Source organism: Lygodium microphyllum, chromosome 19 (assembly GCF_053477565.2).
Source record: "Lygodium microphyllum isolate KBCC chromosome 19, Lygodium_microphyllum_v1.1.10, whole genome shotgun sequence".
Classification (NCBI taxonomy): Eukaryota; Viridiplantae; Streptophyta; class Polypodiopsida; order Schizaeales; family Lygodiaceae; genus Lygodium; species Lygodium microphyllum.
Window position 1 is genome coordinate 86912984 of NC_141153.1, and position 25511 is coordinate 86938494.

Consider the following 25511-nt stretch of genomic DNA (forward strand, 5'->3'; position numbering starts at 1 on the left):
TAATGAGGAAACTTTTCGACCCCTAACAGAAACCAAAATGCCACCACTCTCGCAAGCACACCGCCAAGACCCACAGACTGCTTATTGCTTCAAGCATTTCAAGCCAAGAGCTATGGCTACCTCTCACATAGCCGTCCATACTCTCCCACACATAAATGTAGTGAGCTTACCTTTGAATCCAATCAAGTTGCCACCTCCCACAAATCCATTGGGAGCTCCATGATTCAAGATACACTCTCAAAAAAGCTCCATCTCCAAGCTCCAAGCTTCGATCTCCATAGCCATGTGTGCAAGAAAAGAAAAGAGAAGAAGATGATGATGAAGAGAAGAGAAAAAAATTTTATCCATGGTCCGTCACTCACACACTCTCTCCCTCTCTCACACTCCCTCTCTCTCATATACAAGAAGGAAGTAAGAGCAAGAACCAAGAAGAAAGTCAGTTTGGCAACACATTAAGAATGAGCTTCTTCATTCACTTTTTGACTTTTAAATATGCCCTATCTCCTCCTTGATCAGCCATCCCCTTTTTGGTCCATTCCTCCACTCTTTTTTCCTCCTCCTTATTAGCATTAGCCTTAGCCCGTACATCTCATTGTTTACAACTTGCATGGGAGAGAGCTCGATGCTCTTTTACAAAATGAATTACAATGCGTCTGGCACTCTTCTTGCTAAAATATTAAGGTGTGCTTATTCTTGTGTGCTTCCTCCTACATTTAGAATTTTTCTTGTGTGCCTGGTGTCTTCAGATTTTTCTGAGTGTGCATTTGTCCTCCATCTTTCTCTTGCTTTGGAACCATCTTCCACTTTCAATTCTTTGAATTTTTTCGTCTTGTTCATTTGAGGATTAATACATTCTCAAAATATACTTATTTATAGACATCTTTCTTTTCTTTAAGATATTCAATTCTTACTTAAGTTGAATCTTTCATGCCTTTGTATTTACTGAAAATGTATTCTCGAAGATTATCCAAGCTACATGTGAAGTTTCTGTATTTCTGATGTGCCCCTTTTTATAGTATTATCAATGACTACAAACAGCCAATACATTACATTTTTGTCTTTTGCATCCCATTCTTTCCACTCATTTAATTTTTCTGCAATTGCAAGATCAATTACCTCAGATTCCTTTTCTTCACCTAAAACAAGCTCAAAGAGGCATTTTCTAATAAGGAAATTGATCATACGAAACTTCCATGACAAGTAGTTATTCTTATCTAGCTTCTCAATGATAGGGTTTCAATTGTTCTCTGCCATTATCATAAAATTGATATTAAAAAGTAAGCAAGTTTTCTGCAACCTTTCGCAACAAGTACGCAATAACACAGCAAGCAGCATTTTTCATTGATTGCTCAATAATACATGTAATTTGTAACCTTTTTTAAAATAAAACTTGTGTTTAATTCTTGGCAACAAATACCTCAGAATTTATAGAAGCACCCACTTTTAGTCAATACAACCAAAATTGAAGTGTACCCTAAAACTACTTGTCTATACCCTTACGAGTCTAAAACGAGACCTAAAATTGGCCTGAAATGGCCAAAATTTTAGTGAAAATATACAGTGTTGTGCTAACACACTAAATCTCACAGGAATCTGAGATTTTTTCTTTACTCTACTTTCGATGACTCCATAAGCAATATCCAAGGGAAAGAGAGAGAGAATGGAAAAGCTTCTTACCAATTGCTTACTTACTTGTATCCTTGCTTCTTCTTTTTCACTTCAACCTCCAAAACTAGTCTCTATCAATGGTGCAACTCTAATGCCATGTCAAGAATCACGTGGTGGAGAACTTACTTGAGATAGTGCGCCAAACACACATCATACACACAAAAGAAATCTCACTTAAGAACATGAGAAGAAAGACACGGGCCAAAAAAAATTCTTGTTAGTTTCTTCTTCTTCTTTAACACATTTTTCAATGTACACAAAATATAGATAATGTACAACATAAAGAAAAGTAGCATACTAAGTCAAACAATACATAATAGACTATACTAATTAACTGGCACTATAATTATGCTAGCCATAGATAGGTGTGACAAACCAAATATAATAAGTGATAAGTCAATGGCCATGTAAGAGTCATAATAACCATTGACATGCTAAGTGTAGACGTACGGATCTATCTAACCAAGTGGTGCATCATCAATGTCTGCACGTGTTGAGCTTGCTATCTCAACATGCCATTGGGAAAATAACCTCACTCAATACATATTTGATTGCATGGCCTTCTTACACTTATGAGTGTCATCCAAAAAGAAGCTCACTGCAATCTATAACCATTAGATAATCTAGAGACGGAGTGTATCTCTTTGGCAATCTAAAAACCATTATAGACCATCATAAAACTAGCTCAGTTGTCCCACTTGTTTGTGGCACTTTCATCTCAACATTAGTTGGATATCCAAGCCTTGCATCATGTGGAATAGGTCATAGATACTACTCATGTGATGGATGTTTGTCCTCTTGAAATACTACTTTGCTTATCTCAATTATTTTAATGGATTGCATATGCATCTTATCCTCACTAAAAATGACATTATGGTGTATGCTACCTTCTTAAGCGCAAGATTCTGTAAGTGATGTCTCATTTTGTTTTACTCCACATGTCAAAGAAAAATACAATTCTTGGACTTAGAATCAAGCTTACTTCACTTGTCCCTGGGTACATGCATAAATGTCTCATAGAAAAGAGTGATCATAACTAGGGTCTCTTTCTAAATCATAAATCCTCTAGAATTCTTAGATCCAATGGCTTACTAGAAGGCCTATTAATCAAATGCATTGTTGTTATTACAACTTTAGCCCAAAATCCATTAGTGAGAGCAGCATTAAAATGTATACTACCAACTCTTTCTTAAATGGTCATATTTATCTTCTCAGCCACATCATTCTGAGCAAGATTTTCAAGAGCTATCAACTCTCTTTTGATACCACAACTTACACAAGTTTGTAGAGGTATGAAAGGTGTATTTTTCATCATTGTCAATTCTTAAACACTTAAGCCTTTTTCTTGATTAATCCTCCACAAATACAAAGAGCTTTTGAAATGCATCTAATACATCACTCTTCTTACAAAGAGATAAGCCCAAATCTTAGTGGTAGCATCCATGAAAATGACAAAAATATAAAACTCCATTGCCAAAAAGACAATGCTCACAAAAGCCAAAATATCAAAGCAGTCAAATATGAAAGATAATGCAAACTCACAAAGCTTTTAGTCTAGTAATATCTAACATGTGCTCCAAATAGTGATACCATAAAGAAATTGATGGTTATTTGCTAATAGCTACAATATAGTCTTTAACCCCAAAAACATGAAAAGAATACAGTCTTTAACCCCAAAAACATGAAAAGAATATGGTCTTTAATCCCAAAAACATGAAAAGAATACAAAGTACTAAATTTAGTCCCTTGGTCAAAAACAAGAGACCCTTTGCAAATTTTTCACACATGATCTCTATAGATCACCTTGTAACCACATTCATCAAGTTGTCATGTACCAATCAAACTACTCTTAATCAAGTCTAGAACATATCATACATTATGTAAGACAAAAGAAGATCCATTGGACAATTGATAGGATAATGACAAATGTGTATCTTTTGATACTAATAATGTTGTATGTATAGTAGTTATGAAGATGGATGCATCCTAATTTTTTAATATTATAAGTATGTACATATATTTAATACTAATAATGTTGTATAGAAATTACGAAGATGGACACATCCTTATTCTCCAATATTATAAGTAGTGAATCACTCTCTATGTGAAGTAACATGAAATGATACCGAGTCCAAAAGCCAACCAGTCATGACATGTTATTATCCATTGCAACCATGCCGAATCCAAAATCCAACCAGTTATATGACATGCTATTATCCATTGCAACCAAGAATGCATCACTAAAAGAGGAGATATCCAAGATATCTCCACCATCACTTTTGCATGTATTAATCCCTACTTCTACATGTATTAATCACTTCTATCTTCTCGTTTTTCTTTTTGAACTTTTGCTTATTTTTCCACTTGCAACAATGCTTCTTTATATGTCCCTTTTTATCACAAAAGCAGCATTCTGCATTTCTCTTATTGCAAGACTTACTCTTTGACATGCATCTATTACAAGAGTTTCTCTCGTCATTTGACTTACTCCCTCACTTACCTCTCTCGAGAAAGTTTACCCTTGCATTTGACCTTCCTGTTATAATGAGTACACTTGAGTTTTTTGACCATACATTTTTTTTAATATTCACCTCCTCAATGAATAAACTACTCTCAATATTAGCATGTATAAGATTACTTGTAGGTTTGGAGTTACTAATGGTTGTCCTAAAAGTGTCTCAACTCTCAAGAAAGATGACTAACAAAAACATAACCTTAATAGAATCATGAAATGTGACCTTGTGTAGTAATGTCAACTAGTTGAAAATAGTGTTAAACTCATTAAAATGGTTTAGACATAGGAGTCCCCTCCTCCATATAGAGATCAATGGGGCTTTTTAATCAATAAACTTGTGAAGCAACACTATATTTCTTATACATGCCACCAAGTTTGTTTCATATACCAAATACACCACGTTGCATATTATTTACATTGAAATACATGGATTTGAGAGTATTCACATGAAAATAAAATAAAGCCATAATAGTTGCAAGTCATAATAGTTGTTGTGTGTCTTACACACCCAAATACCCAAAGTATGCTCAATCGCAAGTAATGTTAAGCCAACATTAAACTAATGCAAGAGTGATATTCCAACACTTTTGCTATGAATGTTTTGAAACTTTTTTGTCTATTTTCAAGCATCAAATAGCCATCCGAGACCAAATGCATGTGAATTGCCTTTGTAAATCTGGTGCAACTAACATAATCACTATAGTATCAACATGATACAACATAAATATCTTTCAAAATGGTACATTCACATCTACTAAAGTGTATATAAAGTCTGAAATAGAATTTTAGATATTGACGAGTGTGAATCAAGTTTTATTGAGTTGAATAAGATTAGATTGAAGGCTAAGGCTTTACAAAAAATCATAATGCTTAAGTTATAGAAAGGAGGTGTTTTTTGAAAATAGTGTTATAAAAGAGAACGGTGGCATACTGTGGATGAAGTCAATCTACTCCAAAATGTACTTCTACAGTACTAGTCAATTTGATTGTGAGCTCTTCTCTACAAGCCAAGGTAATCATCTCTCTCTCTCAAACATGAAATCCCCTACTTAAACCCCCTTGCTTAAGCCCTGAGCTTCCAATGAAGTAGAACCCCTACTTACAAATGATAAGTTGTCCCTTTAGTTAAGCAAGCCATGTACTTGCATACATTAAAACCATGTACCAAACCCTCTTTCTAAGCATCCAAAGCCAAGATGTTCTACATCAATTTCAACCCTGCAACAAAATCAAGCTATGGAATCCCCCAAATTGAGCCTCAATGGTTTCTCAAGTCAGAACACAAATGCTTAGATATAGAGCTCAGTGATGAGAATAGTACCTCTATCAAAAATGCAGAAAGCGAGCACAAAATTTCATAAAAGAAACTTGAATCTTTGATATTTTTTATAAAGTTTCACTCCTCACTCCAAACATGAGCTCCCACGAGAATCGCTCTGATACCATCTAAAAAGGCAACAATTGTAAGACACAAGATAGAAACTATGAAGTACAAGAGGATTGAGAGAGAACCGTGCAAGAGAGTTTAATGGATCAAATGAATGTTGCCCTTATTCTTTGTTACTTCACTTCTATGTAACTGCACAATGTGTGCTTATACAAGAGGTGTCCGTCTGGCTATTGACCTTTGGCCTTTATTTTAACAACACCAATGTGTGGAGTGCTTGGAACATTACAAATCCATTGGATCAAAATAACATTTCCTTGCACTACTTCTAGGTTGAAATCCAATATCTCAATCATTCCCAACATTGAATACATCCCCATGGGTTCCATACCCAAAGATGTTCACCTTAAGAGTGAGGAGGAGGGTTCTTGAAGGCTCAACTAGTAAGGTTTGATTTCTTGAGACTAAGTTACCGTGGTAAGGCCATCTTACAAGCATTTCCACATGCTCATTCTTCATCAAGGCTCTTTCTCTAATTTCATCCACTGAAGCCCATGGTTTTGGACCTTATCACATTCATTGGAGTGACTTGCAACTCCATTGGCTAAAGTGCCTCTATTTGCTCCCTTTATACTGATTTAGCATAGTGTGGCCTTGGACTTAGCTCATCCTTCACTTCAAGCATAGCCATTTACGTAGCTTGGATTGTGGAGGCATTCTTCTCTTTCTTCAACTTGGCTCTTTCCCTACCTTCGTTTCTTTGCATTTGGTTTCAACTTAAGTCTTCCTTTCTCCTTGATATCTCTCTCTTTCTTGTTATATTCCTCCCGACCTTCCTTGCATATACCTTTTGCTTGCTTTCTTCCTTCACATTCTTCTCTTATCTATCTTTGTTATATTTTCGTCATTGATATTTTCATATAGTTGAATACTTACTTGTTCTTTTAAATTAGCTTTCTCTTTCTTCTCATCATCTTTTTTTGGCTTTTTTACATTCTCAACTCCTCCATGTCTATTTATTTTACCTTTTTTTTTAATTTATCACCATCTTTTTAATGTTTCTTTTGAAGGTCTATCCCTTCTATGCTCTCAATCTTGATCTTCTTTTCTTTCCCTATTTTTTCATCAATCGTATTGCTCTTCTTTTCTTCTCTCGTCTTTTCTATTCTAGCTATGGTTCCATCTCTCTCTCTTTTCTCTTATTTCCTATCATTGTCTATATATTCCCATATCTTCATGATTGTATACTTGAACCCCATTTATCATCTCTTTTTTCTCTTCTTTCCTATCATCTATCTTTACAATCATACACTTGAACTCATCTTCTAGCCTATCACAATTAAGCTTGGGTCAATTGGTTCATCGTTGAAGTTGGGAGCTATTATAAATGAGGAGGTTCTCACATTAGGTTGAGTGCATCCTCTCCCTTATTGTTCTCTTCTTCTTCTTCTATCTTTGGGGCCTCATCCCCACTCAATGAGTTATCATCTCCATGTAAAAGATTCCTGCTAAGGTGCCAACACCCTTCCATTCTCATATTCAAACTCTATGTCTTCATTCATTCATCATCACCATCAAAGGCATTCCGTGACTTAAAAGGCCAACATCAAGGCCTCATCCTCCATCTCCTTGGATAGAGGTGGTTCTTGCATCTACCTATTTTCAAGCTTCTCCTTTCCCTTCTCCATTTCTATATTCCACTTCTTATTCAAGTTGGGCTACAAGTTGTGGATTTGAGGGCTCCTCCTCCTCCCATGTTTATCTACCATTTTCATTAGCCTTGTGATATCTATCTCCATCTTCATTCAACTTGACACCACAATTCTTGCTTATGTCCTCTAGCCTCTCCTTTACTTGTCCTATCTCCAACCACCTCTTGCCATCGCAATTCTTCATGATGTCCTCTAGCCTCTGTTTTACTTCCCCATCCCCAGCCACCTCCTTTTTTATCACAATAAATTTATTCCCCTTAGTTGTAGTCTTATTCAAGTTGGAACCAATGGGATAGTCTTCTGAGTTGCTTTCCCGAGATAATAATTAATGAGATAATCTTTGAGGTATAAGCCTTTTCCTTCGTAGTGATAGTCAATGGGATAGTACTTTATTAGGTTTTCTTATGATGGTTGGTTGGCTTTTTTTATAGTAGTCATATTGGTAGTAGTCTTCTTCCATTGACTTATAGTCATCTCCAGAAGTCAGTGTTTTCTTCCCTTGTTCTTAGTTGGCTTCTTTGATGGTAGTCCTCTTCTAGTAACTTATAGTCTTCCCCGTCACCTTTTTGTTGCCTTTATCCTTGATTGGCTTCTCTTTTGTTGTCTTCTCTACTTTAGTTGGCTCGGTTCCATTCTTCAACTCTTCAACCTTATTAGTCTTTGTTTACTTCAAGCTAGGGTCATCCCATTCTTGTGCTTCTTCAAACCCAAAGGCATTCTCCCAATCCCACCCAAGGGTGATGCCTCCTTGTAGCTCAACTTCTAAGTCTTGAATTTGCTTCATCTTCCAAAGTTACACCTAGATCAATTGGTAATCAATCATACCCAAGGCCATCTTTTCCTTTAGATCTTTTGGTAACTTGATTTCTCTATGGGTCTTGTGTTGGAGGGTCTTCTTGGCTTAATAAAGGTACTTCAGCAACAACTCCTTGCATGCATCTTCCAATAAAGGCAAAGCTCAATTTTCCCTTCATATAGGTCATCCTTTCATATTCGGTGTCTCTAGTTGGTTGTCATATCATTCAAAATAACTATACTTCCTATGAAGCTTCCAACTCCTTCACGAGTCAAATGGCACATCAAGATCAAGGTTCACGATCCGTGAAGATCTCCTTTGAAACCATGAGTCTACTCCCCTATCAAACAAGACGAATCTATAACAATGTTGTTCTAATACGAAGTATTATGGACATTCACCAGACTCCAAGTGAAAACTTGAAAAACGATACAAGCACAAGGGAAACGGAGTGTGTGTATCAATAAGGAATATTGTATTGTTCATAGGAAAGGTACAACACATATAGCAAACCTCTTGAGCACACCCTTGTAACGCCACGCATCAACATTTACCATAAAAGCTAAAAAGTGGCACACATAGACACAAAGCAAAGAGATGTCTGTTTGTGAGAAATCTTATATATATAATTCATAAGGTACCATAGAACACGTTTAGACTGCACCTTATAACAATGTACACACCAAGTTTCACTATGGAGTACAGAGACCACTTGTAGAGTACCTCACTTGAGCACTACCACCTTCATATCAATGCATTTGGCTCCAAGGCCAAAGCATATCTACAAATCCTCGAAGGGGAAGGGAGGAGTTCCTTTACAAGGAGGGAAGAAGGGTCAGTGTTTTTGTGTTTTACAACAATCACTATACAGTTATGCTTCACTCAGTGATCATAATGTCCTGCTCAATGTTTTTGCAGTCCTTCTAGTCCTAGACTCATTGATGGCATCACATTATATGTACACTTTATTTGTGAGTGCATATTCCTGCAGGTGCAAGCCACTTTATGCTACATACATATATTTCATATGCAGCCAAAACTGCCACATACTACGTAGTAGTATAAAGCCACTCTGCTGCATAAATCAGATGGCAACAAAGCATTTAAGATTGTATAAAGTTTGATCTCTCTTTCTATGTTTTTCAACAATTCTATGCAAGGAAAAGGCATTATGCCCCATGTTCTTCAAAAGCACACTGCCAACTCTTAGCATGATTTTGTAATGAGTCGATAGCCTCCTCTTTTGTTTATAGCAAAAGAGTACTGGCTTTCTTCTCAAGGCTTACTAATCACACCTTGTTGTACACAAATGTACACTAAAACCAATGGCCACTCGCCTTGCAAGTTGCTACATGATGCTACTGTTATCAGTAGATCGTTTGTTGCATTGGCTTTCATCGTGTCTTGTAAAGGTATACAAGAAATTTGTAATATTACTCATTTTTGCTGAAATAATCAGGCGATCCCTAGTTGCATACAAGGGTGCCTTTACCTACTCTTGAAGCACCGTTACCAGTAAACACAGTGGACATTTCCGCTTGATGAGACAAGCAATGGCCATAACTCAGCCCTCATCTTCACAATAACATCACAAACAAGTTGGTAGTCATAACTCAGAGCCCTTGCTTTCAATGTATTAACAGTAACATCAAAAGCAGATTATGAACTTAAAAGGGATTGAAGTATGCACTTGCTTCAACGTGATGTTGGCCACAGCAAAGGCTAGTACCACATGCCCTGAATTTGCTGGAGCCTAGTGAGAACTCTCTAGCTGAGAGGCAATAACTACAATTGGTGTCATCCTTATGAAACAACCACCTTATTAGTATTGTTCTTATGGTTCAATGCATGAGTACACAGGCATTGTTGCAACCTACACTAGCATTACATCATCATCCATATGAAACAACCAGCTTATTAGTATTGTTCTTATGGTTCAATGCATGAGTACACATGCATTGTTGCAACCTACACTACCATCAGAAAAAAACAGATGTTCCAAGAGCAGACATGAGGTTAGATATGAACTCTGGATGTCCAGGCCATGCAGCTCCTGTTATCAGGTTTCCGTCTTTGAAACATTTGGTGATTGGATCAGGCTCCAGCCATTCAGCACCAGCAATAACAACCTGAGGCTTCACTGCAGGATAAGCAGTGCATTTCTTGCCCTGTCATGGGTTAATGTTGTAAGGAGTTAGTTTGCTTGACACTTAAGATTTTTCTGAGACAATTGCTCGAGCTATGGTAAAGCATCAGGTACAGCATTGTGCCCTACTGTTTGTACCAGTCGAGTTATCTCAGCCAATATAAAATATAAGTGCAACAAAGAGATGGACAATCCATAATAGCCCAATTAAAAGAAGCACAAACAATAGGAGCAACACAAACCTTCAGCACACCAGCTGCAGCCAGTATCTGTTGACCATGGCAAATGGAAGCAATGGGTTTGTTGCCTGCTGCAAACTCCCGCACAATCTCCAGCACCTTGTCATTCAAGGACAGATACTCGGGAGCTCGCCCTCCAGGAATCACGAGGGCATCATATTCATATGGTTCCACCTTGTCAAAGTCCGTAGTAAGAGTAAAGTTGTGCCCTGGCTTTTCACTATAAGTCTGTGCACCCTCAAAATCGTGTACTGCAGTAGGGCATTTGTCACCTGCCTTCTTATCCGGACAAACCGCATGTACTGTATAACCTAGAGCTTGCAGAGATTGGAAAGGAACCATGACCTCATAATCCTCCATATAATCCTGTTCAGAACAATCTCAAGTTTACTTCCACAATTTTTTATGTAAATTGTTCTAGAAGGTTGGCTGAATATGAGAGTAACATTCTAAAGAATTTCCAGGCAGAAGGCATACCCCACATATAAAGAGCACTTTCTTATCTGCATTTACAATCTTGGCTCCTAGTGCCTTCAGCGAAAGATTTAAAAATTCAGGATGCCCTGGCCATGCTGCTCCAGTAATAAGGTTTCCATCAATGAAACAAGCTGATATGGGTTTCGGATCTAACCAGGCTCCTCCTCCTGCAACTATGGCTGGCTTAACAGCAGGGTATGCTGTACATTTTTTCCCTTTCACAAGACCAGCAGCCACCAGGATCAATTGTCCATGGCATATAGAGGCAATGGGTCTGTTTAAGGCAGCAAAACTCTTGACAAGGTCAAGCACAGAAGTGTTGATAGAAAGGTACTCAGGAGCTCTGCCCCCAGGGATCACCAAAATGTCATAATTGCTTGCATCAACTTCATCAAATGTAGCTGTCAAAGTGAAATTATGCCCAGGGCTTTCACTGTATGTCTGCAATGATGATTTCAACAATGTCAAAGAGCTGCCATATGGACACTTCACAGTTGACACATGAACCTTCACATAAACATTACAGTCCACATATGAACCTCCATATAAACATTGCGTAACCCAAGTTCGACTTGTTCAACAGGTAGTACAAACATTGGATAGACACATGCACAGCTAGTTGACAATTTTCATCTTTTGCAGCAGGTAGTATTATGTTATAAAAACTCTACTTCCAGCTTGTGCACAACGCACAATGTGCAAGCACAAGCACCCATATGTGTTTCTGTGTAAGAGAACGTATCTAAAGAGGCTGTGGCTTATAAGAGCCAACTATACCATACCATAATTCCAATGCATACATCACCTACATAAAAGAAAGGAAAAGTTACAAATTAAAGCTAAAGGTTGAAACTGAAAACGCATCCTAAATACACAGGATCTACTATCATCATAGCTCATAACAAGGTACATATACAAATGTCTTATGAGAAAGCCTGCGCACAAGAAGCCAACAAATATAGAAACTGCACCTGAATTGTCAGAGCTCCTATGTCTCCGTCAAGACTCTTACAGGAGCTCACAACCAGGAGAGGACAAATAAACATGGGTAGGCTAACAATGAATGCATGGATATATGGAAGGAAAGTTGATCAAGTTTATGTAGATGATGGTATACAAGTCTGTGTAATCACTAAAGAGACAATGCTGCAAATGTATCTTAAAACGATAGAAAAGTCAATGTTTAAGGCTAGCACAAAGGTAAAGTGTTTGCGAGTTACTAAAAACTAGAAAAACAAAAGATAGCAACAGATAAGCATCAAAGGCACTTGATTTTACAAGAAGGAGATTTGGTGTGGCTGAAATTTGACAAAGCTCATCTAAGAAGCTCTAACAAGCCTTCATCCCAAGTCACTAAGCTCGCAGCAAGACATTATGGGCCATTTTAAGTCACTGAAAAGATTAATGATATCTGTTTTAGGTTACAACTTCTAGAGCATTGGAGAACTCACAATGCTTTTAATATCTATCTTTTGAAACCTTATGAAGGGCCTCCACCATTGGAACCTCTAATAGAAGATCCACCTAAAGTAGATGAACAGGAGGAGATACTTCAACTAGAGGAAATAGTCTTTCATATAATCACAAAACGAGGAAAAAACATTTCTAGAAATTTTCTTCTGAATTTTAAAAATTACTCACATTTAGATTCTAAATGGATGTCAGAAGAGTATTTTGAAGACTTTCCAGAAATACTTGCAACTTATAAAAAGGTTATAGATCATACATACTTCAAGCAACATCTTGAGAAAAAGATGAATTTCAAGAGGGAGCGATGTAACCAACCTTTCGTATATATAAATTGCTACCAAGACAAATTGACTCAATGATTCAATTTAATTTGATGCTCAAGTACTTTGAAAAGCGATTTGTATTACGTAAGTATTTCAAAATATGAGTAAATGTTCATTTTTCCATATAAGGGTGGCCAATGGCCAGAATGCCCTATAATTATACTTGGGTTGTCATTGATGTGATACCCAAGAGAAATCAAAATTTTAGTTGGACGGTCAGATGGACCAAAAGCTCATAATGACTAAGACTTTTATACTTGGACAATCAGATTGACTAGAAATACATATAATGAGCAGTTTCAAAAAGTGAAACCAAATGCTCATGATCAAAGAAACAAATCATGAACCACTGAACCTATATAATGAAGCTCTCCGGAATCTAAATTTGGCGACTTCTAAAATTTAGGAGGCTACTATTTTTAGAAAACTCCAGAATTTCGCAAGGAACAATTTTGTCTTCAATAGCTATCTCAAATTCTTAACCATTTGAGAGAGTTTTAGATTCTCTAGAAAAGTGGCATGTGGCGTTTAGAATAGGACATGTGTCATTTTGAAAAGACAAGTATCCCTACACTTGTCATTTCAACAAACACTTATCATTTGTAACCTCTACTTTTCACTTTTGAGCGCCCAAGCCCCACACCTATATATTGACAATCTCTCTTTTTATTTGGAATAGGCTCTCATGCTTTGTACTCTCCTATCTATCTCTTGACCAAGAAGCACTTTCTACTTAGCTTAATCTAATCCAAGCACTAAAGAAAAAAATCAACCACATGCTTTGTACTCTCCTATCTCTCTCTCGTCCAAGAAACACTTTCTACTTAGCTTGATCTAATTGAAGCACTAAAGAAAAAAATCAGCTTGCTGCATGGAGTTTGCAGAAATTAGGGTTTCAAAAACCCTAATTTTCAAAATTACAGAAAATCAGCCCTTTTATATATGATTCAGGCACTCACACCCTGTGGTTTGTTTCAAAAAATTCCTATAAAGAGGGAGGGGTCGGTGTCCCTCTCAAGGTAGTGTCAACTCTCTCTCTCTCTCTCTCTCTCTCTCTCTCTCTCTCTCTCTCTCTCTCCCCCCGTCATCATCCGTCCGTCTCGCCCCGTCATCGCCCGTCCGGCCCCGTCATCGCCCGTCTCTCCTCGCCCCGTCATCGCCCGTCCGTCTCACCCTGTCATCGCCCGTCTCTCCTCGCCGTCCGTCCCTCGCTCTCGATCTTCATCGGACAGGCCTTCAGGAGCTCCTTCACATCGTAGGCGACGTGGACCATCTCTCTCTCTCTCTCTCTCTCTCTCTCTCTCTCTCTCTCTCTCTCTCGCCACGTCAGCGCCCCATCATCGCCGTCATCGCCCATCTCTCCTCGCCGTCCGTCCCTCGTCCGAGTCCCACCCTCGTCCAAGTTCAGCCCTCGTCCGAGTTCCCCCCCCCACAATCTCATCCGAGTTCCCCCCACATTCGGATGTCTCTCGTCCGAGTCCCACCCTCGTCCGAGTTCCCCCCACAATCACGCCATCTCTCCTCTCTTCGTAGCAGCCGCCCCCCTCTCCCCCACCTTGCTACAGGCCTCCCTCGCGCCCCGGACTCGGCACCCATATCACACCACCCGAATTTTCAGCCACCTCCCACCACCGCCCACCACGCATCCGCCACCACAATGAGGCCAGATGCACACATCCCCTGAGCAAGCCCAGGAACCGCGAGGAAGGGATGGGCTCGAACAAGACATCCCCGTCACCAGGCAACCGCACAAGAGGGGAGAAAAATGAGAAATACTCAGCGATTTGGAGCAGCATTGACAAGGTGACAGACTACCACACAAGGAAAGGCATGGAGGCCCTCCGAGATGTATGCAAGGCGCATGACCAAGACATCAGCAACATCAAGGAAATCATGGCAGCAATGTGCGCAGAAACTGCACACCAAATCAAGGAGGAAATAAGCACGAAAGTGCAAGACTGGAGGAACGAAATCTACGCCGAGATCGCATCACACTTCACCTCCTGGAAGGTGGACATTGAAACGTCCCTCCAGGAGAGAAACAAGGTGATCGAAGAACTGAGGCACGAGCTCGATGAATATAGAAACCAGCTGGAGCTACTCAAGAAGGAGGAAGGAGAAATCACCGAAACAACGCCCACCAAGGTGCAAACCGAGATCAACGAGCTGAAGACACAAGTAACAAAGGAGCTCAACACATGGGCGAATATAGTGAAACAAGCACAAGCCGAAGTGGCCGAGAACTCCAAATGGATTGAGGTAGCCAAGAAGTCACCAACAAAGAAGGAGGAGTTTGTGAACGCAGCACTGGAGGAGGAGAAAAGGAGAAAGCTTAGAGCGCTCCACATCCGGGTAGTCGGATGGAAGGAAGGGGATAGCCCCCTGGCAGACGCCAAACAGATATGTGAAAAGTTGGGAGTAGCGGACCCTCAAATAGTGGAGAACGCATGGCGTGTAGGAAAAGACCTCACCAAGGGAAGGCCTCTTATCCTCAAATTTGCCAACCTAGAATCCAAACGAGCCTTCCTCTCCAAAAGGACAGCTCTAAAAGGGAAAAAAGTCTACCTGGAGGATGACCTCACACCCGCACAGGTGGCACACTGTAAAGAATGCATGCCACAGATCCTGGAGGCTTGCAAAGCGGGAAAATGGGCAATATACAGAGATGGTCGTGTCATCATCACAGATAAACGCCAATGACGGGGCGCGGCCTATGAGACCCACCTGAGGTTTGCAGTGTGGAACTGCAACGGAGCTATGAAAACAGATGCAGGGTTATTCCAGGAGACCTTCACCGGCAAGGACATCGTCCTCTACACAGAAACCCACCAAAGCCCAGGCACCTACTTACCAGAAGTGAGGGGATATAGATGGGAGACGGCATGCCGCCCTAGAGCCCGAACAAAAGGAGGGACCCGAGGGTCCGGAGGGGTGGCTGTGTTGTACAGGGAGGAGTTACAGCCCACAGTGCAAGTCATGCAGAAAGATGAGGAAGCCCGGTTCATGTGGATCCGGATACACACAGATCGCCCCCGAGACATATACATGGCGGTGTGCTATTTCCCACCAGCACACTCCCCATACGCATCACCGAAGGGTGAGTCACCATACCTACCACTGTACGAAGATATCGTGCACTACTCCAGCTTGGGGGATGTCATGTTGGCCGGAGACTTCAACGCACGCACAGCACAGAGGCAGACCCTCTTCTTCGAGAGCGAAGACCACATGTACAAAGAGATCGCACCGGAGGAGATAGGACTCAATCGGGCATCACAGGACACAGCTGAATGCACCGAATATGGTGAACACCTACTGGCGTTAGAGGGGGCACACGGACTAGCCATCCTCAACGGTCTCGACAGATGGCCCGGGTCGGAGGCCCTCACATGCTTCCCACACAAGCACGCGGCCAATTGCACCGGACGGGGGGCACATGGAGCACCCACACAGAAACTGGAAGCAAGCACAGTGGACTATATCCTCGGCCCTCTATCACTTATCCCCGACATCCAGTCCTTTAAAATATCACCTCGCCCACTCGCAGTGGCTGCCGATCATGCCTACCTGCAGTTTGACATAACCTGCAGGTATGACCTAATCCCCCCAACAAGCAACCCCCCCCCCCCCCCAAGATTCCCCAGGTACCACTTTACCAGGCTAACGGCGAGCGCATACTCCGACCATCTCTACTGGAGCCTACAGGAAATGGACACCCACGCACCCCTGGAGGAGGTCATAGCACAGTTGGCGGGCACACTACACACCTCGGCTGCTGCCGAATACTTTCCCCACACATCCCCCCACTCCACCCCTCCGAACAAGGAGGTCCCACAAAATAGTTGGTACGACGCAGAGTGCAGGGAAACCCGGCTCCGTCTTCAACAGGACGAAGCACGGGGAGTGCACACGCATAAACAGGCACGCTTGATCTTCCGTCGTCTAGTGCGACGGAAGAAACGAGCCTACCTCTCCAAAGTGGAACACAAATTCTACCAGCTATTCTTAGGACAGGACAGCAGAGAGGCATGGAAGGCGTTTCAGGAACCCCGAGCCCAGACACCCATCACCTCCTCGGACACTTGGCACGCATATGCAACCTCACTATACCAAGTACCCAAGCAGCCCCAGCTACCCCGGCCCCCAGGGAGCAGACCCAGATCATCCACATTCTTCAGCACGGGGCGGGTTCGGGACGCCATTGATAGACTCCAAAATGGCCGTGCCCAAGACCACGAAGGCTTGGTAGCAGAGCATTTGACCCATGCCAGAGACATACTGGCACCTCTCCTAGCACACATGTTCAACAGAGCCCTATGCGAAGGCTTCCCTGCCAGCTGGTCAGCCAACACCATAATACCTATCCTGAAGACCGGAGACCCCATGGTTCCCACGAACTACCGAACAATCATGGTTGGCCATGTACTAGCCAAGCTCTATGGATCCATACTGGACCACGAGCTGAGCAAGTGGGCAGAGCAACACCAACATCGGGCGGCACGACAAGCAGGGTTTAGGAGGGGTTTCTGCACCCTTGACCATATCCTCACACTGAGAGCCATCATAGAGGAGGGCAGAGCACACGGAAGACGGGTGTACTGCTGCTTCGTGGACTTCCGCAAGGCCTTTGACACAGTCCCACGAGCGAGGCTCATGCAAAGACTACAGGAACTGGAGGTCCCAACCGAAATGCGATGGGGGATAGTCGCACTATACGAATCGGTAATGGGCCGAGTCCGGGCACCAGGAGGACTGTCAAAGGAGATAACCGACACCATCGGAGTCAAGCAGGGGTGCCCACTCTCACCCACCCTATTTGGCCTCTACATTGATGAGATCTCAGAGTACATAGATAGATTGGGCAAGGAGGGATCGAGCCTGGGAGGGACACTGATACCCATCTTACTATATGCGGACGACATAGTCCTCATCTCCAGCACACCTAAAGGGCTACAGCGCCAACTGGACGCACTACAAACCTTCTGCCAAGACAAAGACCTAACTATGAACCTGAGGAAAACCAAGGTCATGGTGTTCAACACGTCACATGTTAGACCGACCCATGCGGGACATCCTAGGATGAACACTCCAGGAGCAGTTCCACACCGCAATGGGAGTACCTCTAGACTGTATCCAGTCTAGATATCATTTTGTACCCACTCAATTTAGTTCAACATAGCATAAACGTTAGCTTCACTGGGACTTTTGAAATCTCCCAGACATTTTGTATGCAACGTTTTGGTCTCATAGGCCAACTTGGCCTGTTGTAGACGTTAATATAACTTTCTTTCTTCTTTCTTCTCTCTCTCTCTCTCTCTCTCTCTCTCTCTCTCTCTCTCTCTCTCTCTCTCTCTTTCTCTCTCTCTCCTAATTTTCATGGTGAAAATTGATCAAGTTGGTTAGTTCAGAGATTCATCATTCTCATTTTCTTCCCTGTGTTTACATCTACAGCCTTTGGAGATCTTGCTTTCAATTCCAAGCTCTTGTCCAATATCATATCTCTACTACTATAATTGCCTACTATCTATCACACGTTGGCAGCTTTTTGTTGTTAGTTGCTCCACAACATCAAATTCAATATTATTCTACATTAACTAGTCCTTAACTACTATATGTCATCACCCTCAACTCTAGTCTACTACATCAACATCATTCTTGGCAGTTTTGCTACACTTGGGATCTATACAAGGAGAACAACACTCCAGCATTCTCCCTTGACTCACTTCCATGAGAGCGAGCAGTTGTTAGAGAGCTACACCCCTTGAGAGCACAGACTCCCACTTTTCTGTTTTACGCTATTGCATAAGTTTATTTTGTATTACCAGTGTTCGTACATTCAATGTGTTGGAAATAAAGAACCTCGTGCCCTTTAAATGTGCTCAGGTGTGAACACATCCTTAGCACTTGTACTTTCATATATATATATATATATATATATATATATATATATATATATATATATATATATATATATATATATATATATATATATCTATCTAAAAACCTAAAGTCGTACACATGTCATTGTACCCAAAAATCGTGTTCACTCTCTTGACTACTCTACTCTCTCTCTCACTCTCTCTAATGCTAGCAAGTGCTAAGTGTCTCGATCTTTACACCCTCTGAGCTCGACAAACTGGTATCGGAGCTTCGGCTAAGGTATTCGCGCTCCTCGAAGTCCATGCGAGACATCTCTAGTGTTTCGTTTGCGCGAAATCATCAGGTCGCCACTAATCTCAGGCACGTGTGTGTGTGATGAACTGTCAGTGGACAGTCCAGAAATCCCGACAGGTCGTTTTTTAACCAACCGAGCTGGCGTTGATCTGGCAGGCAGGCGACAGCAAGCATGAACCAGGCGACTTCTGCAAAACGGTGCTAGGTGACGGGACTGGAGGCAATGACCTGAGCGACAGGACTGCACGAAAGACACTGCGGATGGAAGAGCAGCCAGGCGTCAAACGGGGCGACCAGCGGCGGGCGACTTCACAGGTGTGCAACAGACGGAACCAGCAAGGCTCATGGGCACACAACTAACGAATCAACGCACTTGTCATCCTTTTTTTTTCTTTCAAATTTTTTGAAATTCCTCTCCCTCTAACCGGGGTTCACGTGGGCAAGCACAAAAGGTCAAATTTGTGCAATCTTGGCCCAAAAATTTGGGGCTTCTCCAGACTGAGTACTGTTCATGTAAAATTGAGGCATTTGCATCAGAAATTGCAGACATTGTACACATTTGAATTGGGGATTTTGCCAAAATTATTGAAATTTTGCTCATCTGAGTGAAATTTCTCAACATTGGACCCATAAAATTTAGGGCTTTTATCGTATTGGTGAAATTCTGTTCAACTAAGTTAGATTGGCTGACATTGGTGTACATTTGGACCCGAAAAATTTGGGGCTTTTGCAAAAATTTGTGAAATTTTGCTAATTTTTCCCGATTTATACTTTCGAGAACATGTATTAATGCAATTGGGACAGATTGGTCAGTGAAATTTGGGGGTTTTTGCTGAAATTGCTCTATTTTGGTAAAATTGGCCTATTCTATGCATGTTAGAGATAGTTCAGAAGTATGGTTAATGCTTTGAGCACAAAAATTTTGGGTCTTTTGACCATGCGTGTCAAATTTTATGCCCGTGGATACATGTACAACAGAAATTGCAACTAAAATTTGGGACTTCTCATGTAATGTGATGTATTTGTCCTTGGAACAGCTGTAATCAATTGTGGAATGTTGTAGCACATGGTTTGGTGCTTCTGAAAATTTACTTACAGATCTGAAATTTCTGCTTCTACGTGGTCATTTATTGCTGGTTGGTACTTATTTGTACATTGGTCACTTGTGTGACAGTTTGGGCCTGCATTTGCTGAATTTTTTGGTCACATTTGGGCTGAAAATCATGGCTGGCAACAGTGATAGCAATAATCTCATGCACATAAAGAAGCTTGAAGGAGCACATAACTTTGCAGTCTGGCAAAAACAGTGCTACAATATCCTGTTGCAAAAGAAGCAAGCAAAGCCAATTAAGACCAAAGGGGCAAAGCCCGCAGACATGGAACAAGAAGATTGGGATGAGTTAAATGAGCTTGCACGCTCAACCATTGAGCTATCGATTTCTGATGCCTTGTTGTTTAACACTGAAGGTTTGGATTCTGCATATGCTATTTGGACTCGATTGGAAGAACTGTATACACACGAGTGTTGCAAGCAAAGTGTATTGGCTAAAAAAGCTTATGGATTTGCATATGAAAGAGGGTACAACAATGTTTACTCACTTGAGTGAGCTTAACTCCATTTTCAACCAATTGGTTGCCTTGAAGTTCTTTATTGATGAAGAATTTAAGGCTACGTTCTTACTTTGCACTCTTGCAGAGAGTTGGGATACATTCAGGATTGCTATAAGCAATTCTAATGCCATTCTTTTGTATACTAATGTAGAGAGTTCTCTACTCATGGAAGAAATGAATTGGCAGAACAATGCATCCAGTAAGTCTTCCAGTGCTTTGCATACTAGGGGCAGATCACAGCAGAAAGGCAAATCTAATAGCAAGGGACGCAGTAAATCACGTGGCAAAGATGTTGAATGCCATCATTGTGGCAAGAAGGGTCACTTTAAATGTGACTACTACAAATGGAAGAAAGAGAAAGGAAAGGGCAAGAAAACGGATGATGGCAAGGAAGAGAAGAAAGAGAGTCAACCTAAGAAGAGCAGTGTCCAAATTGAAGAGCTGAATGTAATCACTCATGACAGTGACAATGGGAATGACATACTCGTTGTCTCTTCACACTTTGGTGCACATGCTTTACTTGCAGATACAGATGATGACGTGCATACCTGGATTCTCGATTCAGGTGATTCCTTTCATGTCACCCCTGATCGTGAGTGGTTCTCTGCCTATACAAGGGGTCAACATGGTGTTGTCCATCTTGGGGACAACTATGCATGTGACATTGCAGGTATTGGCAGTGTGCAGTTGTAGTTTCAGCATGGTTCTGTCTTCACACTTCAACATGTACGGCATGTACCTCAACTCAAAAAGAGCTTGATTAGCACAGGGCAACTAGATGATGATGGATTTCATACCACCTTTGGTGATGGAAAATGGAAGATCTGTAAGGGACCTAGAGTGATTGCCAGAGATTGTAAAAGTAATACCTTGTATCTTCTCCATGTATCTAGTGTGAGTGATCATGTTGTTGCTGTGACCAAGCAACCAAGTGTTTCTTTGTGGCATGGCCGGTTGGGACACATGAGTCAAACTGGAATGAAAGTAATCTCTCGTTTGGGTTACTTGCCTTGTCTTCGTTATGCTGATTTTGAGCATTGTGATATGCTGATTTTGAGCATTGTGATAATTGTGTTTATGGTAAACATGCACAGGCGTCTCATAAAAAGTCTCTTTCGCAGAAATCTTCTCCTCTAGAGTTAGTACATTCTGATGTATGTCAGCTGCCAGGGTGATCTTTAGGGGAAAAGAAATATTTTGTCACATTTGTCGATGATGCTACACGAAAGGTATGGGTTTATCCTATTTGTAGCAAGGATGAATTGCTACATTTAAAAAATTCTTGGCATTGGTTGAAAATCAGGCTGACAAGACACTCAAGTGTCTTCGCTCTGACAATGGTGGGAAATATGTGTCCAAGGCCTTTTAGGCATTTTGTGACAGCAAAGGGATAAAGAGGGAGCTCACTGCCCCTCATAATCCACTTCAAAATGGCGTTGCAAAGCGTATGAATCGGACCATATAGAATAAGGTCCGTACAATGTTGTCTCATGCTGCATTATCCCATGATTTTTGGGCAGACGCTGTTATGATAGCCGTACACTTGATTAATCGGTCACCAAACAGGTCTTTGGGGGGGGAGAGTTCCCCAAGAAGCGTAGTCAGGCAAGCCACCTTCATATGCTCACCTGAAAGTGTTTGGCTGCAAGGCTTTTGTGCACATTCGTTAAGAAAAACGCAGCAAACTTCGGCCAAAGTCCCGTAAATGCATTTTCCTAGGATATGGTGACGAACTTCCTTGCTCTGCCCTTGGGCATTCTGCACACTCTTACATTCATTTATAGCATTCATTCAATTCAAAGTTTCTTCTCTCTATGTTTGTCTCTGTGCTTGAGTTTTGAGATTTACATTTGCATTTTGAGTTTTGCATTTAGGATTTAAGTTTTTTTTTATCTCTATCTGAGTCCTTGTGTTTTAGTCTTGATCATACATGCTATGTTTTCTCAGTGCAAACCCTAGCATATCTTCAGATGCCACCCTTTAACATTGTGTCATCCACTCATCCTCAAGTCACTTTGATCCGTGGGACTTCGTTACATGGAATCCCATCCTTTAACACAATTCTCTCCATCATTCCGCGAAGTGAGCACAGCATTTCCCAGTAGGAAGTCTGTGATAGGCATCCCGCTCACTATCCCCAATCACACCCCTCCTTTGACCTCTTAGACACGGGGATTTCCATCCTCTACTTATGGTATCCGAGCCTATGCCCAGACCCTTGATTAGCTCACCCTAATCACATCCATCAATGGAGAGTTTGCAATGCCATAACCAATGTTGAGCTGATGCAAAGCTTGCTTTCTGAGTTCCACTCTCAATTACAGCATTTACCCCTTGCATATGAGCATTGGAGACAACTCATTGACTGCTATGCAACAAAAGATCGCACTCAATGTATCAATCTTGATTTTGAGCTTCAAGAATTTTCCATTAAGAAAGGGGATGATCTAAAAGTCAAGTTGGCCAAATATTGGCAGTTACTCATGGAGTAAACTCGCTTCCATTTTATCCAGCACATTGTCTCACTACCTAGATTGCCAACCTTCTACAAGTTTAAATGCCAATTCTTACGTTATTCAAGACTGCATGACCAAGTCCACAAGAAATTCTCCACACATACTTACTCAGAGAGGGAGCTAGTTGCATCTTCTTCGTAAGATAAAACCAATCATGGAAAGAACTAGCAATATCGAAGACAAGCCAAACCAAGGGTGATTTCCCTTCTTCAAACACAACCAAAGAAACAAAACCCATCTAGCAATAGTTCCCTAAGAAAAATAGGTTTTGCACACATTGCCAAAGATCGGGCCATGTGGACGACAAGTGTCGCGTACCAAGGCCTAGGTTCTTTCTCCTAAGAAACCTTAGAAGACCACTACAATTGCCTCCACTCCTACTGGATAGTCCAATGGGGTTGCGCCTCCTGCTACTACCCCATTTGCTCCTTCAAACCCAACAGTTATTGGACATGTGGCACACGGACAGCCTTAGCAACCATCCTTCTCTACTCCTAAGAGGTTGTCTAATTGGTCTACGAGTATTGATCCCATTGCACTTTACGCATCTAGTTCACATTCACTCCATCTAGAACTATCTCACCACTTGTCAGGCTCACATTCTTAGATCGTTAGGCTATTGAGTCAGGCCTATACGATTTTGTCCTTAGATTTTCATTCTTAAGTCTTCCACTACTTTTACTCACACACACATACACATTTGCATCATTGCATTGTTCCTTTAGTTAGCTTTTCATTTCTGTTTTGTTTTGTTTTTTGAATCATCTCACTATTGACCTTTGTGCTTGCAGATTTTCATCTCTTTTGTAAAATTTTGTTTTCAATATAGGGTTGGTATGCAAGTTTACACCAATCCTACCTTAGCTGGAAACTTAAGATGCACCCCGTTCCATTCATGCTTTCATTATCCTAGGAGTTTTCCTCTTCTACCAGCATGGAGGCTTTCCCTCCCAAGGAAAATTGTGCAGCATCTCTCTTGATGCTATGGGGGTGACTTCTATCTTATTCTTCCAGTTGGGATGCTTCCTCACATCATGGTTCTCGACACCACACGAAGACCGACATCTGGCTCCTCTTTCTCCTTCGGCATCGATATCTATGATTGAGAGGGGATTGCTAACCTTCTTGGTATTCTATAGGTTTTGATACTTGTCTTCAACATCGGCCTTTCCTCCCCTCCCCCCCTGTTGTACCCCCTTTGCATTGCATGATTTCATCATCTTTGTAAAGGGTGTTTGGGTTCTTGAACAATTTCCCCACGACAGACACTATCCAAGTGGCACCTATTGCATGAGCATTTCACAGCATATAGCATACTCCTTGTGCAAAGCACTACTAGATAGATCCTACACTATTTCCACCAATGGTTTGTACACCACACCACCATTACTACATCATCCTCCCTCGTGATCAACACCCTCAAGTAGATAGGTAGCTTGTGTATATTGTGATGAGTTGACCTAACCATCCCTTCTCATTCCCCCATCATATGATACAGTTACTTAATCAACCACAAACTCTCTCTCAACAAACCCTTTTTTTTTTTTTTAAACAAACAGATAAAAACCAAAGAAAGTTATTTGTGGTTCCATCTGCCTTTGCAGGACTTGGTAGGCCACTAGGCAGTCAATGTGCAACCTTTGTCCAATGCCCTATCCTCTCTGGGGTGACTACTTAGGCGCCCTTGGTAAGATAACCGCCTCTATAGTCTTGGTAGGCCACTAAACAACCACCCTACACCCTTTCTCCAATGCCCTAGTTGCTTTGGTCCGAGAGAGAGAAATAGGCTAGAGAGAGAGACAAAGAGAGAGAGAGAGAGGGGGGATTTACGAAAAAAAGAGAGAGAGAGAGGGGACACTTGGGGGACAGAATTAAGAAAGAAAGAAGAAAAAAAAAAGAAAGGAAAAAGAAAAAAAGAAAGTTGTAGGCTTGAAGGAGTGGCCAAAAAGTGCCTATTTTTTTGTACTAAATCATACAAATACATACCGTACCATACCTTATGGATCAGTCCGTACTACGTACGGAGACAACCTTGGCTTTGGGATAGGACACCTTGGGTAAAACTTGGGTTCTCCTTCCTTTCTCGCCCTGTTTTGGGCTTGAGAGGGTATTGAGTTAAGAAATGCTTTACATGCTGATTGGCCTCTTAAGCAGCCCCAAAACATGCTTATTTAATGAAAAACGCAAAAACAATGCGCGGTTTGAGAGAGTTTCAATGAAATCCTTTTTTGGGAGATTCCATCTACATCTATAAATAGACAAGCTGTCCCCGTTCAATCTTCATACTTTTGTGAGGGTTTCTCACTCTACCATGCAAATTTCAGCCATCACTAATCAACCACCTACCATCTATTGTCCAACCATCACTGACTATAGCCCATCACTATCCAACCCTAGGCAACCTGTTTCCAGCCATCGCCATGTTGTTTGGAGGTCTCCTTGCGTCATCATAGCACCTAATCGACCTACATTTCCAA

The 25511-nt window shown here is 41.3% G+C and overlaps 2 protein-coding genes across 2 annotated transcripts in view; one reads left to right on the forward strand and one right to left on the reverse strand.

Annotated features, from left to right (window-relative positions):
- Nucleotides 1-9577: 9577 nt before the first annotated feature.
- The window catches only part of DJ1D (Class I glutamine amidotransferase-like superfamily protein), a 60406-nt gene continuing 44472 nt past the window's right edge, over nucleotides 9578-25511 (reverse strand). Inside the window, exons 3-5 of the mRNA XM_087700405.1 lie at nucleotides 10941-11381; nucleotides 10467-10829; nucleotides 9578-10246 (exon numbers count right to left, since the gene is read on the reverse strand). Coding sequence (XP_087556531.1) covers nucleotides 10058-10246; nucleotides 10467-10829; nucleotides 10941-11381 — 993 coding nt within the window. The 3' untranslated portion in view covers nucleotides 9578-10057. The remainder of the gene's footprint in view (nucleotides 10247-10466; nucleotides 10830-10940; nucleotides 11382-25511) is intronic.
- On the forward strand, nucleotides 15491-19267 carry LOC148020124 (uncharacterized). Its single transcript, XM_087700787.1, has 2 exons — nucleotides 15491-17758; nucleotides 19064-19267. Exons 1-2 carry the CDS (start codon nucleotides 15491-15493, stop codon nucleotides 19265-19267), a joined length of 2472 nt encoding a protein of 823 aa, XP_087556913.1.